Source organism: Sus scrofa, chromosome 18 (genome assembly GCF_054392235.1).
Source record: "Sus scrofa isolate SSC_HxYL_T2T_F1_AM1 chromosome 18, Sscrofa_HxYL_maternal_Yorkshire_Landrace_v2.0, whole genome shotgun sequence".
NCBI lineage: Eukaryota > Metazoa > Chordata > Mammalia > Artiodactyla > Suidae > Sus > Sus scrofa.
Window position 1 is genome coordinate 64,460,219 of NC_139400.1, and position 26,744 is coordinate 64,486,962.

The 26,744-nt window shown below is 57.6% G+C and overlaps 1 protein-coding gene across 3 annotated transcripts; it reads left to right on the plus strand.

The window, feature by feature from the left end:
* Positions 1 to 1,150: 1,150 nt before the first annotated feature.
* LOC100520117 (zinc finger protein 282) lies at positions 1,151 to 26,502 on the plus strand. 3 transcript variants are annotated; one of them, XM_021078538.2, is made up of 8 exons: positions 1,151 to 1,359; positions 4,176 to 4,595; positions 13,040 to 13,166; positions 13,644 to 13,763; positions 15,993 to 16,112; positions 17,485 to 17,601; positions 19,065 to 19,178; positions 24,043 to 26,502. In XM_021078538.2, the coding sequence occupies exons 1-8, from the start codon at positions 1,195 to 1,197 to the stop codon at positions 24,855 to 24,857; spliced, it is 1,998 nt and encodes a 665-aa protein (XP_020934197.1). In that variant the 5' UTR covers positions 1,151 to 1,194; the 3' UTR covers positions 24,858 to 26,502. The 3 variants fall into 3 exon arrangements, with proteins under 3 accessions (XP_020934197.1, XP_020934198.1, XP_020934196.1); XM_021078539.2 differs by having other exon boundaries at positions 17,488 to 17,601; XM_021078537.2 differs by lacking the exon at positions 1,151 to 1,359 and adding an exon at positions 2,308 to 2,454.
* Positions 26,503 to 26,744: the final 242 nt, after the last annotated feature.

The window sequence follows — 26,744 nt, forward strand, 5'->3', positions numbered from 1 at the left end:
TTCTCGGCACAGGTCTCGCTTGGGCCCATAACGCCTTTTATTGCACTAAGTGCAGGGTGACAAAAGGGGACCGGTCTCGGGGGGAGGGGTGGTTCCCTGGCGGGCCTGCCTCCACTCGGGCCATAGGCCTTGGTCACCAAGGTGGGACTAGTCATTCGGGAAGGCAGCGTAGACACTACTTTGAGGATCATCACGGGGACTTACCTGTGGGGGGCAGTTACCTTTGTCGAGCGCCTGTAAGCACTGTCCGCGTCTCATTTGATTCTATAGCTGTGGAATAGGCATGATTTTCTACATTTACATACGAAAAGACCAAGCGAAGCTCAGAGACGCGAAATGGCTCGCAGTCGCAGTCGCAGCTAGTGAGTGGGGATTTGGGAATTTAAACAGGTATAGCCAACTGTGACGCCCACCTGCTGTCTAAGCGGCCTGCCACTTAGTAGGTGCTCAGTAAATGTTTGCGGAAGGAATGAACGCCCTTCCCCCTTCTCGTAACTTCTCCAGCAGTCTACCCTGTCTCCTCCCAGCTTCTCCTGTGCCTTGGCCTGATGGTTCAGAGTGACGCTGACCACCACGAGAGGGTTCCGGAAGAGGCTGCTGTTACAGTGTAGGGCACCTTACCTGGGAGGAAGAGCCTGGCCCTCTTCCCACCCAGCTGGGTCACTTCTCTGTCACCCAGACCAGTACAAAGGCGGCCGGAGTTGGTCCAGGTCAGTTTGGACTGGGAAGAGGGAGCGTGGGGAGGGGAGGCCTGCTTGAGGGAAGTGGAGAGGCCAGAACAAAGAGTCAGGAGACCATTGCCCGTGTCCCCAAAGGGTCGGGTCCTCTGGGATGCCCGAGACATGCGGGCAGAAGGGTCAGAACCCCAGCCTGCGGCCCAGCAGCCTGCCTTGTCGAGGGCTCAGGGCAGGCCGCCCCGGCCTGAGGGGCTCGACCGAGCCCGGCCGCACAGGGCCCCCCGGGGGGCGGCGTGGCCCCTGGCCCCGGAGTGGCCACGCCGCTCCCCGCAGGCGGGCGCGAGCTCGGAGGCCATTGGCTGGCGCGCTGGCGGCGGAGGGGCGGGAGCGCCGCCGAGGGGGACTGTTTGCTCCTACGGGCTGTAGATGGAGCTGTCCGGCCCCGGCGAGGGGGAAGGCGCCTGGAAAACGTTCTTCTTCTCCCTGGCCGGCCCGAGCGGGGAACAGCGCTCCCAGGATGCAGTTTGTGTCAACACGGCCGCAGCCTCAGCAGCTGGGCATCCAGGGCCTGGGGCTGGACAGCGGGAGCTGGAGCTGGGCGCAGGCCCTGCCCCCGGAGGAGGTCTGCCACCAGGAGCCGGCGCTGCGCGGGGAGATGGCCGAGGGGATGCCGCCCGTGCAGGTGGGTGCCCGCGGCGCCATGGCCGCCCGGCTGCGTGGGGGCGGGGCGCGGGGCGGAAGCGCAGGCCGGGCCCGGGGCCCCGAACGCGCGATCCCCGGGGCCTGGCGCAGCCGCGGCGGCGCCTCCAGCCCGGGCCCGGGCTCGCCGGCGCGCCGGGAGGCCGAGGCGGGGGCCGGCCGCGCTCGCGCCCGCCGGGCCGGGCCGGGCACGGGGGCGCGCAGGACCCCTCGTCGGGGTCCGCCGCGGCCGCTTGGCCGGAAAGATGTCCTCATTGCGCGGTGTGGCCCTCTTGGGCCAAGTGCAACGAGCGATTCACGCTTCCCCTGCACCGGGTGTGACGGAGGGAAGGGGCCGTGGAGCGGTGACTTTGCCTTCTTTCCAGCGGTGGGTGAACTTGGCCGCACGATAGAAGCACCTGAGCGGCTCGGAGGCCTCCGGAAGCCCAAGCCGGGTCCCAGGCCGGGTTAAACCTGCGGCTCCGTCTCCGGGGTGGAGAGTGGGCCGCAATCATTTCTGAAAGGTCCCTAAGGATCTCAGGGTGCGCACGAGTTCCGGGGCCAGGGCTGCGGAGCTGTGCGTAAGACACGAGGACCGTGATGCCGAGAGAGGCCTGGATGGCCTTGCCAGGAGCAGAGGGTGCCAGCTGACCCTGGGCTGGACCCCGCGGAGGCGCCTTCCGTCCCCCGCGCCTGGTTCTTAGCCCACCGGGTTCTGACGAGTGTTCCAGCAGTTGCTGTGTTGTGTTTGATCATTTTTCAGCCTTAGGTCTCCAAACCTGTGCAGAGGGAACAGAATTTGCCGCCCCCAGATAGCCTCTGTGGCATAAGGATTATTTTAAGACGGTTATTTTAAAGAAACTGCAGGCACAGGAGACGCTCTGAAAACCAAGTAGGAGTTACCCTTTGTGAAAGGAAGTCTCCACTGCTGTACCAGGAAGAGGGCATGACTCCATCTCAAAAAACTCTTATCAATGAGAAGGCAAGGATTTCTATCTGCACAGCAGTCTTGTATGCAGTCCTTTTGCTGGCACCTCCCATAACTGACGCCCCTACCCGCAGCCTCATCCTTTGTCTTTAGCTGAAGATGGTGTTGAAGGTGAGGGCTTGGGACATTCGGGCGAGTGAGTCCGTTTTCCTGGGTCTCTCCCCTGTATTCAGGAGGTTGACATGTTAGCAAACTTTATCTTTCTCGTGGGAATCTGGCTTATGTCAATTTGACTATCGGACTAGCTGAAGAAACCCAAAAAGAAAAATTTTCTTCCCCAACACCTGCAGAAAGTAAACTGGGCCCAGTGACTCTCTGAACTTCTACCGTCAGCCCTCGTCCCCTCTGTGGGCCAGGCTGGAGCGAGGCTCACAGGAGCCCCGGTGCGTGGCTTTGCTCAAAATACTGTCACCTCTCACGGAGCAGGGTCTGGGTCCCCACTCCGCTGCCCTTTCTCCCACGGCAGAGGTGATCCCCCAGAAGCTGTGTGATGCCCTTTCCTGGCTGGCACAGCTGCTCTGAGGTAGGGCAGTGAGCATGCCTGTCCCCTGCTGCCCAGCTCAGCTCTAAGTCACAGGTCTCCACTCTGCCCAGCCTGAGGGCTTCTTCAGCAACCACAGAGAGAACAGGAGGTGACACCTCCCCCTGTCCCAAGCACCCAGGAGAGGCCAATATCAGCCCTGCTGTTGTCCAGCAAGCCCCAGGTGCTGGTATGACATGGGGCCAGTTTCCAGGTCACCAGTGCCCTGTCACCACCCTTTCCTGGTCATAGGGCTCAGCTCCTAACTTGCACCCGTGGGGCCTTGCCTTCCAGGGTGAAGGAGCCAGACCCCGGCAGTGCCAGAGGGCCTGGCCATCGGGAACCCCTCCCCCAGGAAGCAGGAGGGGACCAGGAGGTCTTCTCTGCCTCTTAGGGAATGTCCCCTCCTGCCTCCCCCAGTGAGTGACACTTTGTGGCAGACCCATTTGCATTTTGGAAAACATGAATACACAACTGCACAGGGAGAAACGGCTGCTTGGCGGCTGTCTCGCTCGGGCTCCCTGTGTCTCCCTTGGCCACTGTCCTGCTGTTCAGGCAGGAGCAGTTACTGAACTGCGTTACCTGCTGCACCTAGAACTGCTCCAGTTGGCAGTGCTGTGAGGTGCTGGAGGATGACCAGCTGCTTCTCTGTGCCTCGATTTCATCATCTTTAAAGCAGAGAGATCAACATTCTTGCCCCAACCTGCTTAGAGATGCTGGGAGATTAGGGAATGATGACGGATAGGAAAATTTTTACTTTGAAGCAGCCAACCCTGGGCAGCCCTAAAGAGTTCAGTGTTAAGAAGTGCCTGTTGTAGTTTGGTGGCTTAAGAACCCGACTAGTATCCATGAGGATGCGGGTTCCATCCCTGGCCTCACTCAGTGGGTTAAGGCTCTGATATTGCCATAAGCCATAGCAAAGTTCACAGTGGTAGCTCAGACCTAGTGTTGCTATAGATCTGATTCAACCCCTGGCCTGGGAACTTCCGTATGCTGCAGGTGCGGCCCTAAAAAGCAAAAGAAAAAAGAATTCAACATTGAGTTGCGCCCAGGAAGAAAGCGGCTGTTCTAGTCAGAAAAACATGGTTTTGTGACATTTCAGGCCGGGGTCCCCAGCCTAGACCTGCCGAGATCAAGGTGGGTGGCAGCCTGGTGACCAGCCTCACCGGGCAGGAAGTGGGCAGGTTGGGTGAGTGGCTGCGGCAGCCACTGCTGGGACACGCCGCTTTGTGACAAGGTGTCCCTGCTCTCGGGCCACCTCCCGCCTCCCGCGGGTCTCATCCCTGCTGACACGCTCTCCCCCTGCACACAGGCTCAAGAATGGGACATGGACGCCCGGCGACCGATGCCTTTTCAGTTCCCGCCCTTCCCAGATAGGGCGCCCGTCTTCCCCGACCGCATGATGCGGGAGCCCCAGCTGCCCACGGCAGAGATCTCACTCTGGACCGTGGTGGCCGCCATCCAGGCCGTGGAGAGGAAGGTGGAGGCCCAGGCCAGCCAGCTGCTCAATCTGGAGGGGCGGACGGGCACGGCCGAGAAGAAGCTGGCCGACTGCGAGAAGACGGCCCTGGAGTTCGGGAACCAGCTGGAGGGCAAGTGGGCGGTGCTGGGGACGCTGCTGCAGGAGTACGGGCTGCTGCAGAGGCGCCTGGAGAACATGGAGAACCTGCTGAGGAACCGCAACTTCTGGGTCCTGCGGCTGCCCCCGGGCAGCAGGGGCGAGGCCCCCAAGGTGAGTGGCGTGTCCCCAGGGGCCGGGATGGCCATGAGGAGCGGCACGGGGGAACAAGGCCCTTGACTGCGTCCTGGCAGGCCTTCTCCCAGGTGTCTCTGGCCCCCCGTTGCCCAACCTCAGGGTCTCCTCAAAGCCTGGCTCCACTCCAACAACCTCGTCTGGACGTTCCACCGCCCTGAGGCTGGCCTCCACCGGTCCCCGCAGAGCCCGCACGTCCTGTCCGGGAGCCTTCGCTCTCACTGCTCCCAGGCCCTCCCAGGGGATCTTTTCATGCCTCGGTTTCCCCCGGGCACCTGCAGCTGGCCCCTTGTCTCTGGCTGTCTTTGGGTGTGCTCGCCTGAACACGGCTGGAGGCAGACCCCAAACCAGACTGACCAGAGTCGCCTGAGGCACCCCCTCCCTCCCGTGGGCCCTTCTTGAAGCCAGGAGGTCTCGATCCTCTCTTGTTCCGTTGGCTCTCCCACTCTCCCCGGCTCATTGGCCCCACACTCCCAGTCGCTGGCCCAGCTTTCCAGTCCTCTGAGAAAGCGGGGTCACTCTCTGGAGACCTCCCCGCAGCCGGTGTCCTCTGCCTTCCCTTTACCGTGGGCTCACCGCCCCCCTTCACTTCCTCCAGGAGGCCACGCTGGCATTTCACCCCTTTCTCCCCACGCTGTCACCTCCCCACCTCCGCTGGCTTCTTCACCAGCTGGAGGCATTCTGCAATACCACCCACCACTGAAATAAAAAACTCCCTAGGAGCTCCCTGGTGGTTCAGTGGGTTAAGGACCTGGCATTGTCACTGCTGTGGCTCGGGTTGTTGCTGTGGCAGGGGTTTGATCCCAACAAACCTAAAAAACTCTCTAGACCCTCATCTCCCTGTGGCGCCACCTCGTAGCTCTGCCCCCCTTTAGAGAAATCGATACTTTGCCGTCTCCAGTTCTCTCTTCCCCATTTTCTATCCCTCACTTTTAAACTTTTTTATTACAGAAAACTCAAATCTACATAAAAGTAAATAGAATTGTTTAATGAGGAGTTCCCGTTGTGGCTCCGTGGGTTAAGAACCCGACATAGTATCCATGAGGATTCGGCTTTGATCCCTAGCCTTGCTCAGGAGTTTAAGAACCTGGAGTGGCTGTGGCGAAGGCCAGCAGCTGCAGCGCTGATGCCACCCCTAGCCCAGGAACACCCATAAAAAGAAAAAAAAAAAGAATTGTGACTCCATCCTTCAGCTTCTGGTGTTACCAGCTCTTAAACGGTCTTGTTCTGTCTAAATCCCCACCCACGTCTCCTCCCATCTTACTTTGAAGCACATCTCAGACAGCAGTCCTTTTAATTGTTAATATTTTAGCTCTAAAAGGTAAGGACTCTTTTTTGTACGTAATGATCTCGTTATTATGACCACCCCAACACAAACCTCAGCCTCCTCACACATCCTCAAATGTTCATTTTTTCCAAAAATGTTATACATTTTCTTTCTGTTAGCTTTTGCCCGAATCGGAGCTTAAATACGTCTACACACGGTCATTGCTGTGTCTCTGAAGTCTTATTTCAATCTGTAAGTTCCTCCTCCATCTCTTTCATTCTTCTTTGTAGTTTATCTGTGGGAGAAACTAGGCCACCTGTCCTGTGGAATTTCTTGCAGGCTGGATTCTGCTGCTGCATCCTCCGTGGTCCCACGTAACATGTTCCTCTACCCCCAGTATTGCAGTAAGTCCGTCACTGGACGCATCTCCCTGGAACAGGATGAGGCTGTTGCTACCATGTGTCCACCCTGCTCGTCTCGCCAAAGCTCTAATGACACCATTAGATGTCAGACCCTGAAAGCCAGGGCTCTTAAAGCCGTGGCATTGACGTCCCAGTCTTCATTTCCTGCCCTGTCAGCAGCATTTCATGCAGGAGGCCCCTCCCTCCTCGAAACACCTGTTCGTGCAGCTTCCGGCACTCCTCCCGCCTTGGCTCTCTTCCTACATCACTAGCTGTTCCTTCTCAGTCCTTTCTGCTGCCTTCCCTCCTTTTCCCGACTTCTTATATTTGGAGTGGTCCAGGGCTCAGTCCTGACTTCTGCCTACTCCCTACACCCTGTCCTCGTGATTTCATCCAGGCTCAGGGTTTTGGGTTTTGGTTTTGTTTTGGCCACACCCATGGCATGCAGAGATTCCCAGGCCAGGATCCAAGGATCAGACCTGTGCCAGAGCAATAACAACACCAGATCCCCAACTGCTAGGCCACCAGGGAACTCCCTGGCTCCAGGTTTTAGAGGTAGTCCACATGCTATTAACTCCCAGATGCAGTCTTTTCCTCCCACTTTCTCTCCCATTTTTTTTTTTTCCTCTTTTTATGGTCGCACCTGCAGCGCATGGAAATTCCCAGGCTAGGGATTGAATTGGAGCTGCAGCTGTCAGCCTAAGCTACAGTCATGACTGCGCCAGATCCAAGCCACATCTGTGACCTACACCAGAGCTCACGGCAACACCAGGTCCTTAACCCAGTGAGGAAGGCCAGGGATCGAACCCACATCCTCACAGACACTATGTTGGGTTCTTTACTGGCTGAGCCACAAAGGGAGCTCTGCTCTGTGTATCCTTTCCAGACTTCTTCTCGAACGCCAGATTCACCTTCATACCTGCTGACTGAGCATCTCCCTCGGAACGTCAGTACCTTTCTTAGATTTAACTCAACCACACTGAACTCTCGATTTCTGCCTGAGCCCTTTCTACCCAAAGTCATCCTCGTCTCCATGAAGATAAGAGCATCCTTCCAGCCACAGCCTTGGGGCTGTCCTTGGCTCCTCTCTTTCTCACACCTGGCTTCCACTGCAGATGGTAGTAAATACCATCTGATTTTCCTGCAAAATATATTTAAACCCTGACCACTGCTCCTTCCATCGTCTGGTCAAAGCCACCGTCACCTCTCGTCTGATTATCACCACGCCTCCTCGCTGGTCTCCTTGTTTCCCTCCTTGTCCCCCACCCCATAGAGTCTAGTCTCAGCAGAGCAGCCAGAGTGATCCTTTAAAATATATTAATCAGTTAGAGTTCCCTGGTGGCCTAGCAGGTTAAGGATCTGGCATGGTCACTGTTGTGGCTCAGGTCACAGCTGTGGCGTGGGTTCAATCCCTGGTGCTGGAACTTCTGTATGCCAAGAGCACGGCTAAAAACATATATAAATCAGTCTATTACACCTCTTCCTAAAACCCCCAGATGGGGAGTTCCTGTTGTGGCTCAGCAGGTTGTGAACCCGACTCATATCCATGCGGATGCAGGTTTGATCCCTGACCTCACTTAGTGGGTTCAGGATCCGTGTTCCCATGAGCTGTGGTGCAGGTCCAAGATGTGGCTTGCATCTGGCGTTGCTGTGGCTGTGGCGGAGGCTGGCTGTTGCAGTTCCAATTCGACCCCTAGCCCGGGAACCTCCATATGCTGTGGGTTTGGCCCTAAAAAGGAAAAACCAGACAAAACAACAAAAAACAGATGGCTCCCCATCTTATCCAGTGGAGAAACCCTGTCGTATCAATGGTCCCCTCCCTTCCCTCTCGTCACCCCCCCAAGCTCATCTCCACCGCACCCCCTGGGGACCCCTGTCCGCTCCTTCTTGCCAGGTGCCACAGGGTCCAAGCTCAGGGACTTTCCTCCACTGAAAGTCTCCATCTCTGGGTCCCCGCCCACGGCTCCCTGTCACTTCCATCTGGGGTCTGCTCAGCTGTCACTGGATCAGCGTGACCTTGGCCACCCAACCCCAGCACACTCTTTCCTCCAGCCCTGCCCTCGTCGTCTCCAAAGCACTTGTGCATCCGACGTTTTGAATACTTACTCTTTTTTTTTAATCTCTTGGTTGGTTTCCTCTGCTCGGTTCACTGCTGTGTCTCCATGCCTGTGACCGTACCTGGCTTAGAGCAAAAACGTTTGCTCAGTGACCCTCCAGCTGGAGGGCTTCCGCTTCCGCGCCAGGGACTCTGGGTCTTCTTTGTCTTTGTCGCTGGCAGCCAACCCACGGCTTTGCTAGAGGAGGTGCTTGACAGTGAGCTGCTGAGGCTGCACAGGACTGAGTGGCACAGGTGGCTTTAATTCTTCCCTGAGGCACCTCCTGCACTGCAGCCCACAGGGCCTGGTTTTCAGAACAGGTTGGCACGTGCTTTGTGCCCCGCAGCCAGTCTCCTCCCGCACTGCTCTCTTCTCTGGCCTGAACTCTGCGTTCTGACTCAGGGCTGTGTCTTTACGTGGCCCTGTTGTGTGCTCTCTGCGTTGGATCCGGTGTTGGGGCTTGAGTTGACACGTGCCCTCGTGGAAGAAGGGAGTGGTTGTGGGCTCTGGGAGCCGGAGGCTTGGGTTTGAATCCTGGCTATGCCACGCTGATTTTCCCACCCTGGTCAAGTATGTTTTGCATTGTCTCTGAGCCTCCTCAACTTTTCTCTCAAAAGAAGTGAATAAATAATTTAGAATAAATAATCCCGTAAGTAATTTACCAGGTGGCCCCCCTGCATTTCAGTGTTCTCCCCTGTAAAATACGCTTCGTCCATGGAGTGGGGAGGTTTAGCAGATTTTCTTGATGGGACAACATGAAGTAATTCATTGTATTAGTTGTCTACTTTGCTGTGTAACGAGTTACCCCAAAACTTAGCAGCCTAAAAAAACATTAGTATTTGTGGAGTCCTCTTGTGTCTCAGCAGGTTAAGGATCCAATGTTGCCACAGAAGTGGCTGGGTTGCTGCTGTGGCCCTGGGAGCTTGCGTGTGCCATTGGCACAGCCCCCCCCCCCAAAATATCCTTGATCATTTTGCAGTTTCTGTGGGTTAGGCATTCAGGAGCAGCTTAGCTGAGTGGTTTGGGCTCAGAGTCTCATGAAGTTAGAGCCAGGCTGCTGCCTGGGGCTGCTGTCATCTGAAGGCTTGACCGAGGCTGGAGGATCGGCCTCAGCTGTGCTCACTCGCCTGTGTTGGCAGGAAGCCTTCGTTCCGCATGGTGTGAACCTGCCCCACGAGGCTGCTCGAGTGTCCTTGCCACATGGCAGCTGCCTCCCCCAGAGAGAATGATTCAGCAAAGAGCGACCACGGTGGATGTTGCGGTGTCTCTTAGGACCCAGGCTCAGAAGTCAGGCACCATCACTTCTGTCTTTGTTGGGAGTGAGTCACTGGATCCCGGCCACACTCAAAGTGGGGGAGAATTAGGCTCTGTTTTTTCAAGGGGCCGTCAAAGAATTTGCAGATATGTTTTACTTTATTGTACTGTATTGCATATTTTTAATAAACACAATTATTTATTTATTTACCTTTTTTTAGAGCTGCACCTGCGGCATATGGATGTTCCCAGGTTAGGGATCAAATGGAAGCTACAGCTGCTGACCTACACCAGAGCTACAGCAACGCCGGATCCCCGGCCCACTGAGTAAGGTCAGGGATCGAACCCGTATCCTCATGGATACTAGTCGGATTCATTTCTGGATTCGTTTCCACTGTGCTACAGCGGGAACTCCTGCGGGCATGTTTTCAAACCTCCACAGCCAAAAAGCACCCGTCAGACGTGCGCGTCGCCGGTCGGAGTTAGAATGCAGGTGCTTTGGGCCTCGCCACACGCATTCGTTCTCTCTGTCGGAGTCAAGGGAGGCTCTGGTCCCTCCGCTCCTCTGTGCCTCTCGGGTTCTGTGAGCTGGTTCATTGTTGGCGGACAGTCCCCGAGTCTTTTCTATCCGGTGGGTCTGGAGGCCCCCTGTGGCTCCGCTTTCGGCTGCATCCTCCGAGCGAGGTTTCGGCAAAGCCATGTCTGTCTCCAGCTGTGAGGGTGATTCTAGACCCTCCGCAGACGTGGGGAAGGAGGCCGAGGCGGTGGCGTTTTGGCAAAAATAAGGAACCTGCCTTTGGATACATTTAGTTTGAGGTCTGTCCTTAAAAGGTGCCTGAATGAAGCCACTCAGGAGACTGTTGGTGAGCTTTGAAGGGAGCGAGGGGGGCTGCAGGGGGCCCCTGCAAAGAGGTGACACCGACGTGCTGAAAAGGGTGAATTGCCAACGGAACCGTGAAGACGCAGGGAAGGTGAGGCCAGAGCTTTGGTCTCGGGGGTGGAAGAGGAAGCAGCGAGGAGGCCGCGTGGCTGTGGAAACCGAGCAGGAGGCCCCCGACGACCTTCCGGGGGCGGTTTCGGAAAGGGGGTGTCGTGAGCACATTGAAGGGGCCTCCGTGGGAATTGTGGAGACGAGCACACAGAGCGTGTGTCTGGGGATGTTTCACAGAAAGCAGGCGGCGAGCTGAGTGGGTCGCCCTTGGGTCGGAGGATCCCGAGGGCAGAGCCGGTGGGGAGGGACAGACTGAAGGTGGCAGAGGGCAAAGGGGGCCGAGTTCCACGGGCGGGAGGTCAAGGAGACGTGAAGGGCACGCGCAGGGAGTGGGGCTCGGATTGGCAGGACGAAAGGCAGAGACCAGCGCTTGCCAACAGCCACCTGCATTCAAAGGCAGGCCGGGAGGATGGGGTTTGGGGGAGGATGGGGGGTGGGGGAGGCCGGGAGGATGGGGGGGATGGGGCAGGATGGGGGGAGTGGGACAGGACGGGGGAGGCCCGGAGGATGGGGGAGGCCAGGAGGCCGGGGAGAGGGAAGAGTGTGGAAGAAGCCTCCCAGAAGACTCAGAGATGTCAGCACGACCACCAAGAGGCTCTGGAGCAGCCTTGAGACAAGGGCTATGAGTATGTGTGGATGTCACCTGCAGAATTTGGTGACTTCTCTCTAGGGACAGGCAGTTAAAATGAAGAAGGGTTGGGGATTTGCCCGAATCTGGTGGAAGGTCCAGGGAATTAGAAGTTCTAGTTCTGGAGTTCCCATTGTGGCTCACAGGTTAAGACCCCTACTAGCATCCATGAGGATGTGGGTTCAATCCCTGGCCTTGTCCAGTGGGTTAGGGATCCAGTGTTGCCACAAGCTGCGGTGTAGGTGGCAGATGCAGCTCAGATCCTGGCAAAGCCTTGGCTGTGGTGTAGGCTGGCAGCTGCAGTTCTGATTCAGCCCGTAGCCTGCGGACGTCCATGTGCCACAGGTGCAGCCCTTAAAAAAAAAGTTCTAGTTCTGTTTCTAAAGATGGGGGTGAGCCAGTCAGTAGGTGTCCTCCAGGTGTGCCCGTGGCACCTGCCAGGACGCTAGAACACTGTTAGGGTGATGAGCATCTGATGCAGGGCTGGCATTTGTCATGGACATACAGGCTCCGCCCACCCACCTAGCCCTGCGCCTGTGGGTCTGACATCAAGAGGGCTATTTGTTCTAATTCGCTCCAGGGTGCCTCTTGTGCAGGTGCAAAGACTGATAGCCTAGGACTAGGGCCTTGGGGAGAATCGAGGGCTTGGATTTCAGAGGGAGAGGGACAGGCTGGTCCAGAAGGGATGAAAGTGGCAGCAGGTGAGGCTGCACAGGTAGTGAGGACATGAACCCGAAACCCTCCTGGACGACACCGTCCGGGATGCGGCCGTGCTGGCCACTGAAATGAGGACACACGGGAATCCTAGTCAGGAGCTCCCACTGTGGCACAGTGGGCTCAGCGGCGTCCTGGGGCCGCTGGGACTCCGATTCGATCCCTGGCCTGGCACAGTGAGTTAAGGATCCAGCATTACCGCAGCTGCAGCTTAGGTTGTGACGGCAGCTTAGATCTAATCCCTGGCCAGGAACTCCATGTGCTGTGGGGCAGCCAAAAAAAAAATCCTTGTCAGTCCAATTGCAGTAGCTCTGGTTGCTGCAGAGGCACAGGTTCGATTCCCAGCCTGGCACAGTGGGTTCAAGGATTCAGCATTGCTGCAGCTTCCGCTCAGATTCCATCCCTGGCCCTTTGATACCATGGGTGTGACCGTGGGGTGGGGAGAATCCTTGTTAAAGGGAAGCAGCAGCTTTCTGGAACAGATCAGACTACCTCAATTGCCAGGTGACTGACGTTAGACGTTGGATGACACAGGCTCCAGTGAGACCCTCTTAGTTCGGGCAACAGCTATTCCACGCATTTAACATGCACTTACCGACTCCAAACAGGGCGCTTCTAGATGCTTAGGATACAGCGGTGACCGAAACAGACCAGGATTCCAGAACCTTGGCACGTGCTAGTTTCAGTGACAAAAATGTCACTGGTGCTTGGGGGTGAGCTGACCGGAAATACAGGTGTTGTAACAGGGTTCTATCGTGTCGGCTCCGAGACCCGTTCCGCAAGCCTCCCGCATCTCTGTCCCCTGAACACCGAAAGCGTTAGCCTCAGGTACCCAGTTGAACCTCAGAGGGAAAGTACAAACAATGTGGTTAAATGCTTAAGTTTAGAAAGGCAGCGGTGACCGTCACTGTCACCAGAAGCGCAGGAAGAGACTGGGCCGCCCCACTGAAACGGGCCGGCAGGGCGGCGGAGGATGGGCAGGCGGAGAGCCAGGCCAGGCTCTGGGGCGCTGGGCTCGGGGGCGCGGAGCAAGCGGGTGGTGCCAGACCAGAGCTCTCTCTCGTTGGCCCAGGTGCCCGTGACGTTTGTCGACATCGCCGTTTACTTCTCCGAGGACGAGTGGAAGAACCTGGACGAGTGGCAGAAGGAGCTCTACCACAACCTCGTTAAGGAGAACTACAAAACCCTGATGTCCCTGGGTGAGGACGCCCTCCGCCCTGTGGCAGCATCTTCCCCCCCACGCCGCGCCCCCTGGGCAAGGTGCTCCCTGTTGACACCGCAGGGAACTCAGAAAAGGCCCGTTTGTGGTGCCAGGAGGCTAAATGGTTTAAACCAGGGTGAAAAGGGACAAGCCAGGAACAGGGCCTGTGGCTGTAGACGTGAACGCGCTGCTGCTGCCCTGTTGGAAAGCAGTCAGATAGCATCATCTGCACCTCGCTGCTCGCTGCATCCCGACAGCCTGGGAGAAGCCAGGCTGGCCCCGCTGTCGGCTTGCAGAGACCAGCTCTCTGCACCGAAACTGCGGAGCGCCTCGACTTGCTCTTACGGCTCCTCCTGCAATCACCTGGCAGACCTAAGGGCCCCTGGGGCGGGGGCGGGGGAGCCGGGGGAGGGGACCCGCCTGGGGCCCCACCGCTAACTTCCCTCCGTCCTCCTTCCCTTCCACCGCATTCCAGACGCGGAGGGGCCCGTGCCCAAGCCAGACGCTCCCTCCCAGGCGGAGCCCAGCGACGAGCCCTGCGTGTGGGAGCAGCGTGACCCCGAAGGGAGAGAAATCCTGATGGATCCGGACACAGGTGATGGCAGCTAGGGATCCTGGGCGGGGCCCCACCCTCCAGGCATGGGGCTGGGGGGCTCCTCATGGTTGTTCATGAGGCCAGTTCTGCTGCCCCTGGACTTTGGCGGTCACTTACAGGGAGAGATTTCAGGGCCAGAAAGCACACCGTGGATGTGTGTCTTTTGGGGTTGGAGCCGTGCAGCTCGAGACGTCAGGTAGCCTAGAGAGAAGAGGAAGGGTCCACCTCGCAGCCCCCCAGGCCTCCCCGGGGCCTGTGAAGACCTGGGAGCAGCCGGGCCAGGCAGGTGGGTGGAGGGGCAGGGGCGCTCGGCATGGGTGTGTCGTTGGTGTGGTTGCCTGCTTGGCTGTCACCTCAGTGCCCTCACCCATTGTCACAGACACCCCGACACAGGCAGACCTACCCTTCAAGGCCTTCTCCTCACTCGAGAAGGACCCTGCGTTCTGAGGACATCCAGGTCCTTGAGAATGCCACACCTGGTCAGCTCTCACTGGTTGTGAGGGTTCTAGTCCCGGCTCTGCCCCTGACGCGTTCTCTCCAGACCTTGGCTCTCCTGTGTCCTCTGCCTCGTCACGTGAACCTTCACCCATCAGTGCCCTCGGTCCTTCGTCCCCCCCCCCCTTTTTTTTTATTTTTTGTCTTTTTAGGGCTGCACCCACAGCATATGGAAGTTCCCAGGCTAGGGATCCAATCGGTGCTGCAGCGGCAGGCCTCCGCCACAGCCACAGCCACACACATCCAAGCTGTGTCTGCGACCTACACCGCAGCTCACAGCAAGGCTGGATTCTTAACCCACTGAGCGAGGCCAGGGATCGAACCCACGTCTTCATAGATGCTAGTCAGGTTTGTTACCACTGAGCTACCACAGGAACTCCTGTGCTTCCTCCTTTTTAAGTGGCAAGTGTGTGTCACCGAAACGTCCCTTAGAAGGTGTTTCGATGGCAGCTCCCCCTTTTCCGTCCGTTCTCTTTATTAAGCTATAAGTCACATACTGTAAATTCACTCTTTGGAAGTACATTCGCATGGCAGGGAACCCCACCCGCCAGCAGTCACCCCAGTTCTCCACACCCACAGCCCGCATGGATTTGCCTCTTCTGGATATTTTGTCTACGCGGCTCCTTCCCCATCTTAAGCGCTGCACATGGCTGAGGTCAGCAGCGGTGGTGACCTTCCCCCCGTAAAGTAACCTCAGCAGTTTCACCGGCTTAGCATCGATCACTGCACTGGCTAGAACAGGGACCACTGTGCCCATGTTATGGCTGGACTGAGCAGTCTGAGCCAAAGAGGTCAAGTCAAGGACTCGTCCAGATCCATGTCTTCCGGTTCCCTACCCACCGCCTCTTTCCTGCTGCCTGAGCTGCGTCCTGCCAGGGCTAGTGCTGCACGTCACACCATAGACCCCCCCCCCAAGAGGAAAGCACCCCATTTGTCACGTCTCGGGGTCTACTTGGAAGATAGGTTATTGTCTTTTATCCATAAGCATGCTGTGCGTTATCCATCCAGAGAGGGCCTGGGTTGCTTCTCTTTGCCCAGTCGAACTTCCTCCTAATCGTGTGTGTGTGTGTGTGTGTGTGTGTGTGTGTGTGTGTGTGTGTGTGTGTGTACCTGCAAGAGTGAGCGTGTCTCTGTGTCTGGCCCGCCCTTCTTTTTTTATGCTTTTTAGGGCCACACCTGTGGTGTATGGAAGTTCCTGGACCAGGGTCAAATCAGAGCTGCTGCTGCCGGCCTGAGCCACACCCACGGCAGTCCCAGATCTGAGCCACATCTGTCATCGAAGCCGTAGCTTTCAGCAACACCAATCCCTAACCCAGTGAGCGAGACCAGGGCTCGAACCTGCAAACTCACTTAGACAACATCAGGTCCTTAACCCACTGGGCCACAGTGGGAACTCCTGGCCCATCCTTCTGACTGGGGTTAGAACAGGGACGAATGTCTCACACACAGAAGGGGACCTGGGGCCTGTGCCCATTCGCAGCCATCCAACATGGGAGCTTCCAGAACCCTCTCCCGGCATTACCACCCCTTGTTCCGTGGTTCTGCCGACCCCTCTGTCCTGAGCCTCGTAACCTCTCTGCCCCCAGAACCCTCTTTGTTTCCCTGCAGTTGCCCACGGGAGCCCAAGACCCCCTGCTCTTCCCATGAAAGCTGACCATCACGAAACATGTCAGCTGTGCTCTTGACCCCAGGGCTGTCCGGGTGACGTTACGTGACACAACTCTCTGTCCCCAGGAGCAGAGCCCCTGGTGCCTGCCCAGGACGCGTCCTCGCAGGTGAAGCGGGAGGAGGCCCTGTGCATCCGGGGTCAGCGGGGCCTGGAGGAGAGAACCATCCCCACGGAGTCCATCACCGGTGAGCGGCCGCCCACGCCAGCTGCAGGAGGACAGGTCCAGCGCGGGCGGGGGACAGCATGGGCACACGGCACTCGGCCTGGACGATTTGCCAGCACATCTGGGCTCAGCCGTGCTGTTTCCTCTTCTTTACATGTCAGTTTTTAACTCTTCCTTCCTCCTCGCGAAGAGCAGTAAGAGCGGGGCCTGCGGCAGTACCCAGCGTGAGGGCACATCGCGGCTTGCGGGTGGGGCCGGGACCGCCTCCTGAAGACCTGCTCCCAACTAGCCAGTGGGGGGCGTGCATCACGTGGGCGTGTGTGTACGTGTGTGGAGAGAGATTGGTTGGTTGATTGGATTTAAGGAGGTGGCGTCTGCGGCTGTGCAGAGTGGCAAGAGGCCGGCAGGCTGCAGACCCCAGGCGGTCCGCTGGCCGGACTCCCTTTTCCGCAGGGGACGTCTATCTTTTTCTATTAAGGCCATCAGCCGGTGGGAGGAGGCCCACCCTCGTTATGGAAGGTAATCACTCCAAGTCTACTGATTTAAAAGTTAAACTCCTCAATAGATAAACAAACAAATACCAACAGCCCCGAAACATGGAGAACAATGTTTGGCCCGATGGCTGGGAACCGCAGCCTCGGTGGTGGACACAGAAAGGTGACCATCACAGGATATGTTGGTGCCCTGTTGCCCTTTATCGGCCCCGGACTGGAGCCCTATAAGCCTCCTCCCCCGTAGTCGGGGGGCCTCGCCGTCCTGGGTCCGTGACAATCGTCCCGAGCAGAGGCTGGTCCTGGGTCCGTGACGGTCGTCCCGAGCAGAGGCTGGTCCTGGGTCCGTGACGGTCGTCCGGAGCAGAGGCTGGTCCTGGGTCCGTGACGGTCGTCCCGAGCAGAGGCTGGTCCTGGGTCCATGACAATCGTCCCAAGCAGAGGCTGGTTCCCTTTTCATCCGACACTTTCCTCGAAAGCATCACAGTATCACGATCTGCAAAGGCACCTTAGAGATAAGAAGGCAATAGAGGGTAAATGAGGGTTAATAGACGCTGCGGAGGAAAGAAAATGTAGGATTTGTCTTAGAAAATCCCCTTAAAATGGACGCAATAAAAGGCTTCCCGGGAGGCGGCGGATTCTAGAAAAGCCCCGCGTGAGGGGAACCTCCTTCCACAGTGGCGCACAGGCTCCAGCGTGACCCTCGCTGGAAGGGGTGAAGTTTCTGAAGGACAGAAACACTCCATTCACTTGGGCCAAACTGACCAAAGGCTTTAACTGAGTGGAGTAATTCCTGCTGACGTTTAGGGAAGAGACAGAATTGCATTTGACAGGAGAGACGGACAGCGCGGCCCGGCGGGCGCGGCCGGGTCCCTGACGCCTGTGCCGCTCTGTTCCCACAAGCAGACTCGCCGGCTTCTGCCCAAGACCTCCTGTCCCGGATCAAACAGGAGGAGCACCCGTGCGTGTGGGATCAGCAGGACCTGGCCGAGAGGGACATGCCCACGGACCCCAGCTCAGGTGAGCCCACCGCGGGAGCAGGGAGACCGGTGGCTGCGGGGAGTCGCTGCGATCGATGGCGCATCACTGGGTCCAAGGCCAGTGAAAGGCTCAGGGCCTGGAGCCTGATGGGGTCCTCAGTCGGCCGGTGCAGGCATTTTGGCACATCACTGGAGGCAGCTTTCCTAAAGGACCCGTTAAAGGATAATTTGCTACCTCAGTGTAACTGACACTACAATGACGTCCCTGATTTCTGAAATACAACCAGAAAGTCTTTTAAAAGTTGCATATGTTTCTGTGACAGAAAGTAATTTATAGAGTTCCCTGGTGGCCTAGTGGTTAAGAATCCCCCGTTGTCACCGCTGTGGCTCAAGTCACTGCTGTGGCCTGGGTTCAATCCTTGGCCCGGGAACTTCCGAATGCCATGGCATGGGCACAGCCAAAAAAAAAGGGCAGTACTTTAAAAAAAAAGTCAGAGTTCCCACTGTGGCTCAGTAGGTTAAAGACCCAGCATAGTCTCCATGAGGATGCAGGTTTGATCCCTGGCCTCACTCAGTGGCTTAAGTATCTGGCGTTGCCACAATCTGTGGCATAGGCCACAGATGCGTCTTGGATCCGGCATTGCTGTGGCTGTGGCATAGGCTGGCAGCTGCAGCTCCAGTTCAACCTCTAGCCCTAGAACTTCCATATGCTGCAGGTGTGGCCATAAAAAAGAAAAAAAAGTAATTTACATTTTCCTGGAATTTTCCTTGAGTGACGACTAGTTAGACATCTCCCAGGAAACTTCTGGGAAGTATCCAGGCATAAAAGGAGACATAAAAGAACAGTAGGCAAGACTGAGTGTGAGTGTGTGTGTGTGTGCTGCTTGCAGAGCTGGAGAAAGCCAGTGTCATCGTGTTTGGTAGTTATGACCCCAAAGTCTCATCCCACCCCCGACCCCCTACCAGGAAGAGAAGCAGACGTAAAACCTAAGATTCCTTGTAGGTGGTCTACAGCTTTTCAGTGGGAAGGTGCAGGGGTCCAGGGCAGAAGGGAAAGCAGACCCTTCATGATAAAGGGTGGCGGTGTCCACTGCACGTCTTACTAATGACCTTTGTTCACCGTTGCTAGTCTTTAAGTCCTACCCCTCCTGCCTCCGTCCTGTGGGCCCCAGAGGCCAGGCTTCCCTGTGGCCGGGCAGGACCACAGATTGCGCTGGAGCTCAGTGGACTCAGAAGACCTGGGTTCCGATCCCGACTCTACCACCCCAAGGCCTTTGAGACAAGCCTCCCCCTCGGCCCAGTCGGGATGCAGCGAGCACAGTGGGGTCCCGGTCGGGGAGGCCATCGGGAGGGGAGGACGGCCTGTGCTGAGGGCAGCATAGACACCAGCACTGCCGCCCGCCCTCTGAGCAGAGCAGCAGCCTCTGCATCTACGGTTTTCGAACCTTGGGGGTGCTCGGTGGAAACGAACAGGATCTAAGACCTCCTTCTTTCCACGGACAGAGGCTCTGATCTCCGCACATGACATTTTGTCCTGGATAAAGCAGGAGGAGCAGCCGTACCCGTGGGGCCCGCGCGACTCCATGGATGGCGAGCTCGGACTAGATTCCGGCCCCGGTGAGTGTTGCCCCCGGCCGGGCCCTGGGTCTTTTGTCCAGAGGGATGGATGCTCACCCAGCCCTACCCCTTTGGGGGTGATGCTCTGCCTTGGCAGCCTTTCCAAGGCCTGTATCAAAGCACTGTTCTCTTTCCTTTTGGAGGATGGCAGGTGTGTGTGTTTCCTGGGGCTGTCTTCACAAAATGCCACAAACCGGGTGGCTTAAAACAACAGAAACTTAGGAGCTCCCGTTGTGGCTCAGCAGGTTAAGAACCCAACTACTATCCATGAGGACATGGGTTCGATCCCTGACCCTGTTCAGTGGGTTAAAGATCCTTCCCTGGCCCTGCTGTACACGAGGGGGAAAGATCTGGTATCCTGCTTGGCTCACAGTAAGACATCAGCCTAACCAGACCTGACGCTTAAGTAGAAAGGATTCTTGGATTTACGTATTAGTGAGACTCTTCCTCTCTGCTCTGTGACAGTTAGTGTAACAGGGGAACACAAGCTCGTGCTCGCAAAGGTAAGATGCACGGGGCTCCAGCGAAGCAGGACGTATCAGAGGAGTCTGGGGTCAGTGGCCACTAGGAGTTTCCAGAGTGACTGGGGAGGCTCCAGCCGGACCGCGCCACCCGGATGCCAGCCCTCCGCACTCGCCCTTGCAAATCACAGACATGGTTTGAAAGCACCCTCCTAAAATCCCCACACTATTCACTGCCTCGGGTGAAAACAGGGCTTCCCACCTTTTTTAATTTCTGTTGTTTGAATAATGACTGGAGGAGGCTGGGAGTCGGGGCAGGAAAGGAAGAAACCCCTGCATGCGTTGAGATGATGAGAAGGGGCTGCCCCTGGGGCTGCTGGGCGTGGGGCATTCGCGGGGCTTCAGGAATGAGGTTGGAGCCAAAGACAAGGGGCTGTGTGAGCACATGTGACCTGTGGGCCAGGTTAGCGTTTGGGTTTCACTCTGTTATGAAAGGAGACTTCCCGAGGGTTTTAGACACGGGGGTCATGTGATCTGGTTTCTACTCTAAAAAACTAAGTTTGGGGATTGACTGGACTGGGCTTCAGGCAAGAGCAGAAGCAGGAGACCATGTAGGAGGCGAATGCAGGGGGTAGAGGCCGGTGAGGAGATGACGGTTGGAGGGATAACTGATGGGCTGTCCATCAGTGTCGGGACAGGGGTCAGGAGCAACCTCTAGGTTTTGATTTTGAAAACCTGGGCGGGAGTTCCCATCGTGGTGCAGTGGAAACAAATCTGACTAGGAACCATGAGGTTGCAGGTTCGATCCCTGGCCTCACTCAGCAGGTCAAGGATCTGGCACTGCCATGAGCTGTGGTGTAGGTCACAGGCACAGCTCGGATCCTGAGTTGCTGTAGCTGTGGTGTAGGCAGGCAGCTATAGCTCTGATTAGACCCCTAGCCTGGGAACCTCCATATGCCGCAGATGTGGCCTTGAAAAGACAAAGACAAAAAAAGAAAGAAAGAAAGAAAACCTGGGAGAATGTCGGTGTTCTTTGCTGGAATGCTGAGTCCTGGAGATGCACCATTTAGCTGTGTAAACCAAGCATTGTCCTCCGCACCCGTTCAACTCAAGATGACACCCAAGTAGCAATGTCCCATAGACAGATAAGCCTAAGAGTCTGACGTCTGAGAGCCTGGGGCTAGATGGATTTGGGAGTGACAGGTTGCAAGGACTCCTGACACCAACTACCTGGGCTTAGGGCAAATGCCACAGGCAGAGCACCTCGTCCTCCACAAGACCGCTCTCCCCTTAGACACCAGCTGTAGTTCCCAGGGTCCCCGGGCCACCCTCACTTCTGACCAGCTGGCTGCAAATGCAGAGGTTTCCTTAACCCTTCAGGTTCAGTGGTTCCCTAAAACAACTCACAGAGCTCAGGAACACACGACACTTACCATTCGTTTTATTAGAGCAAAAGGACTCAAATCAGAACCAGCTAAGAGGAGAGACCCAGGGGGCCAGGTCTGGGAGGGTCCTAAGCATGAGGCTTCAGGTTATCTACCCCCTGCGGAATCAGGGGCATCACCCTCCCCACGCGGTGACATGTGACAATATGCAGCACGGAGATACGTGACAATACTGCCTATCAGAGAGCTTCTGTGTCCAGAGTTTTTACTGAGGTTTCTTCACATGTGAATGATTGATTGAATCATTGGCCACAAGGTTGAACTCATTCTCCAGCCCCTGTGCCCTCTCTGGAGGTTGGGCTCAAACTGCCAAGCCTCTAATCATGTGGTTGATCTTTCTGGCACAGCCAGCTCCCGCCCTGAGTCATCTTCTTGGCTTGAAGCATCTAGGGATGCACATTAGTCACCTTGTGAACATAAGCCATCAGGGCCGACTGAGCGTAACAAAGACACACCTGTCACCTGGGAAATTCCAATGACTTAGAAGCTGCCTCTCAGAAACCAAGGCAAAGGCCTGACAAAGTATTACACAGAAGTTGTTTTAAGGCCAGGGACTGTCTGAGATCTAGGGAGAGTGTAGACAAAGAGACTCCAGGTCTGAGCCTAAAGGAAACCCAGAGGAGCGTGGTGGCACAGAGGCTAGGAGAGGAGAATCCTTCAAGAGAGGGCAGGGCTTAACTGTGTTACCTGTGATGGGGGCGGGGCGGACAGGACAGGGAAGAGGCCTGTGGATTTGGCAGTTTGGGAGCTGTTGGTGACCTTGACAAGTTTGACTGGCCTGCTGGGACAAATGCCTGACTGCAATGGTCTGAAAGAGTTAGGAGGCGAAGAACTAGTTAAAGCAAGTGTACATGACTCTTAAAGACTATGGCTAAAGGAGTTCCCTGGCATCTCAAGGGGTTAAGGACCTGGCATTGTTAGTACTGTGGCTCTGGTTACAGCTGTGACATGGGTTTGGTCCATGGCCCAGGAACTCCTGCATGCCATAGACTTAGCCAAAAAAAGGAAAGAGAAAAAAGCATACTGCTATGAACAGGGACAGAGAAATGAGAGGAGAGGGGAGCTGGGGAGGGCAGCCCACGGGGCAAGGGAGTGTTGGGTGGAGCGATGCTGTACCACTGTGTCTGGCAGGGTGCTCCCACTGCTTTAGAACCTGGAAGAATAAAGACATTTCTTCTCTGACATAACTAAAGGCTAATTCAGTTTCGGTGGATTCAAGGACACAGCTGTATTACCAAGGACCCAGTTTCTTTTCAACTCCTTGCTCAGCCATCCTTGGTGGAGATGGAGCCAGGAGGCTGCCACTTTTCCAAGCATCACCTCCAGACCCAGAGGGAAAGGAAAAGCCATCTTTTTTCCCTGAGCTCTCTCTAAGGAGAGAGGAAGCGTCCTGGCAAACACACTTCATTGGCCAGAACAAGGTCACATGCTTGTTCTGAAGCAGTTACTGGCCAATGAGTCCAGAGCAAAGTCCTCCCGTGAGAGGCTGGAGGAGGAGGTATGGCGTGACCCCCACGGAGAGTGGAAAAGTGGGACGCCCCGTCCTGAGGTCAGATGCCAGGCCTTCGAGATGTGTGATCTTCTCCAGCTGCATGAGGGCAGTCACCGCACGGGGTCCCCCAGGCAAAGCCCAGCAGCAGAGGGAAGGGCCGAGGGTCCACGGGAACCAAGCTGGGTCAGGAAGGGAGACCAAAGGAGCAGGTCAGGACAGTGACAATAGCGGCCTGGTGCCCACACCGAGCTTGAAGAATTGTCAGACTCAGGCTGGGATTGGTTGGCGTTGGGTTTCCTGGGAAGCAGCCCGACATGGACGTTTATCTGCACGCGGTTTCCTTGGAGGTCCTCTTGGGAATAACACCTACAGAGGAGTGAGAGTAGCCGCTTGAGCAGAGAAGCAAAGCCCTCGGTGTGGCTGGTCAGAGACCAGAGCCAAAGCTGCAGGATCAGAGCCGCGACATCCGGGATTGAGCCAGGAGAGGGCTTTGGCCTCTGCCCCTGGCTAGCGTCCTCTGGAGACGGTTCTCTGCCTGGTCCGTGTTGGTCGGGATAGAGCCGGGGGTGGCTGGGCCCCGTCTGTGTCACATAAGGAGCACGTGCCATGGGGAGGGGCTCCTCCAGAGAGAAAGGACTGTGAACAGGATCAGGGAGACTCTGGAAGGCAAGGAGAAAAGACTCCCAAGTACAGTCAGCAAACCCAGGCTTTCCTCAGTCGGAAGTCAGAGTCCTGGGCCTCACTTCCATGCTCTGATGCCCGGACCCTGGCTGCTGTGCCCCACTGACCCCCAAGGCAGTGGGGAGCCGTGGCGTCAGGAGACTCCTGGGCGCAAGGAAAGGGCCTCGGTGTGGGAGCAGGAAAGGTGCTTTCTGGGGAGGCCGGCCAGGGTCACACCCACCCAGCTGACCCCGCTGCTGCGGTTCGGGAGGGAAGGCTGCCTGCTCAGCAAAAGCAGGACTGAAGTGGAGGGTGCTTACGCGCCAGCTCCCGCATTCCGCTCCTGCAAGCCTTTAGAACCTGGGATAGGTTCTGGTAGATTCTCTCCCTCCAGTGGAGAGATTCTCCTTAGATAAATGAGCGGCGAATAGCAGAATACAGTGAAGTCTGATTATGGTCAGGCAGTTCTGCCCTCCAAGGAGACCGCCGCAGAGCGGCCCCCGCCCCCAGCCTCTGGCGGTGTTTGCCATCCTAACTGCCAGTCTCCTGCCTGACCCTCTCCAGCTGGTGGCTTTGGGCGGGTCTGGAGGTCAAGGAGCCCTAGAGCCCTAGGGAATGTGACCATTTGCCTTGTCCCCTCACCCTTTAGAGAAGCTGAGGCCTGGCTAGCCTGTGACTCACACAGAGTCGCAGAGGGCAGTTAAGGACCCGGGGGTGGGGTGGGGGGGAGGCTCCTGGCAGGGACAGGGGCGGTCCTGGCCTGAGCGCGGTCAGCACGTCATTTCTTCTTCGTGTCTCCTCCCCAGGTGACAGCCTGCTGATGGTGAAGAACCCGCCCCCGGCCCCGCCGCAGCCCCAGCCCGCGCCGCAGAGCCTGCCCCCGTTGCCCGCGCCCCCCGAGAACGCGGGCCGCCCCCCGAGCCGCGGCGGGGGCTCGCTGCTGGACGACAGTTTCCCGGCGCTGGCCGGGGAGCGCGCGGGCGGGGCGCAGGCGGGCGGCGGGGGCGCGGGCGCGGGTCCGGGCGGCGGGGATGCGGGGGGCGCGGGCGGGGGTCCGGGCGGCGGCGGCGGCGGCGGCGGCGGCGGGGGCTGCGGCAGCTGCTGCCCGGGCGGCCTCCGCCGGAGCCTCCTCCTGCACGGCGCGCGCAGCAAGCCCTACGCGTGCCCCGAGTGCGGCAAGAGCTTCGGCGTGCGCAAGAGCCTCATCATCCACCACCGCAGCCACACCAAGGAGCGGCCCTACGAGTGCGCCGAGTGCGAGAAGAGCTTCAACTGCCACTCGGGCCTCATCCGCCACCAGATGACGCACCGCGGCGAGCGGCCCTACAAGTGCTCCGAGTGCGAGAAGACGTACAGCCGCAAGGAGCACCTGCAGAACCACCAGCGGCTGCACACGGGCGAGCGGCCCTTCCAGTGCGCGCTCTGCGGCAAGAGCTTCATCCGCAAGCAGAACCTGCTCAAGCACCAGCGCATCCACACGGGCGAGCGGCCCTACACGTGCGGCGAGTGCAGCAAGAGCTTCCGCTACAAGGAGTCGCTCAAGGACCACCTGCGCGTGCACAGCGGTGGCCCGGGCCTCGGCGCCCCGCGGCCCCTCCAGGCGCCGCCCGAGCGAGACTAGGGCTGGGCGGGGGGGAGGGGAGGCCCGGCAGCAGGAGCAGGGGGTGGGGGGGCGAGCCCGGGGGCGTCCTGAGGACCCACGATCCTGCCCTTGGTTCTCGGGGCGCCTTCCCTCCCTCTCCCCGCCGCCTGCTGGAAGATCGGGAACAGGAATTGCACTCCAGACAGGGTCCCCCGAGGGTTGGGCAGGGGTCCCTTGAACCTGCCGGGCCTGAATGGACAGCCCAGCTATTCTCACGGGGTGGACCAAGGGGTCGGCCGAGTGGCTTCCCGCAGGGAAGGGGCCAGAAGGACCGTGAGGCGAGCGCCCCCCTGCGGGCACAGCCCCGCTGAACACCGAGCGTGCCCCGTTGGCCTCTGCCGTCACAGGTAGTGACCAGGGGGAGCCACCAGGGAGCCTGGAAACCCTTCTGAGCTACAGAAATAAGGTCTTAAGGTTGAGACCCTAAAAAGGAAGCGAAGGTGTGCCCAAGAAGAGGGGTGTGCTAAGGGACAGCATCTCTTGTGGTGACAACACTGCCTCGCGTTTGAACAGCGCTTTATACTTTTTTAAACACGTTTTCTATCCGTTATCTATTTTCACCCTTAGCCTATCCCTCTGAGGGAGGTGGGGTAGGATCTTCCTGACCTGGTAACAGGAAAAGTGAGACACAGGTGAGACGGTTTACCCCAGATCGCGCGAGAAGAGAGTGGCAGGGCCGGGACCAGGCCCCCCGATCCCGGCGCAGTGTCCCCACCACACGCACACTGCCTACCTCTGGTATTCGAGAGACCTCTCGGGCCTGGCCTGTGGCCTCTGGCCTCTCTTTTTCCCCCGACCCACCAAAAATGCTCTGAAGCAACAGAGGGCCAACCCATTGGGTTCCCGGGAATGGGGAACAAATCGACGACAAAAGGCCCAGGGGTGTGTTTCCAGAAGGCTCTTCCTGTGAGCACCGCGGCGGTAGGGCGGGCCCTTGCCCCCAGCCTGGCCTTCCCACCCCCGGCCCCTCGGTCTGGTGCAGCGGCAGCGTCTTTCCATCGCGTAGCCCCTGCCCTGGGTCAGACCGCCTCCTGATGACTTGCTCCCCAGGGCAAAGGCGGGAGGGGAGGCTCGAGCTGCAGCCGTGGGGGAAGTGGGTCTCTTGCCAGGAGGGCCAGGCCGGTGGGTGCTAGCGTCTGAGAGCTTCAGTCTCTCTCATTCCCTGAGCCTCCCAACTGGTGCTATCTGTTAACCCACTGTGCTGGTGGACATGGACACAGACCCTGCTCTGCTCCAGACCCTGCAGGCGCCTGGGGAGGCGCCCAGAGGACTCCCCGTGTTGGTGCATCTGCTCCAAGGGCCTGACGGGCCCCAGTCTCCATTTCTGCGTCTTGCATGGCCAGGCACTGGGGTGGGGCCGCACGCCCCAGGACCTTGTTTGTGTCAAGAATGACTTCTGCTCCTCCATCCATCCCCCTCCCCTCCCAGCCAGGGAGCCCGCTTGTGAGCACTCTGCTTCTGCCCTTCCCCATCCGTGCCTCTCTGCTTTCCTCCGACCTCTTTTTGCCATGCAAAGGGAATTCTCGAAATTAAATAAAAGGTGTCCAGATTGCAGACTGCATGTTCGCAAGGCCGGAGGGCTCTCCAGCGTGGCTTCGTACAGTAAACCCTCAATGAACTGGAATCCAACCAACTGGGATTTTTTTTTTTTTTTCCTTTATCCTGCTTTCGGAAGGAGGCAAATGAGAAGATGACATGTTAACTATAAAAAAGCTCAGTGGAGTTTTCTTTAGAGCAGAAAGGGACCCTCTAGTCCATTGTGTTGGTTGGGAGGTGGCAGTATTCTGCTTTTCAAAAGCATATGCAGAAAATCAGCATTTAGTAACCTAAGTCATGGGAAGCAAGACCAACACGGGTTTTTTGGTT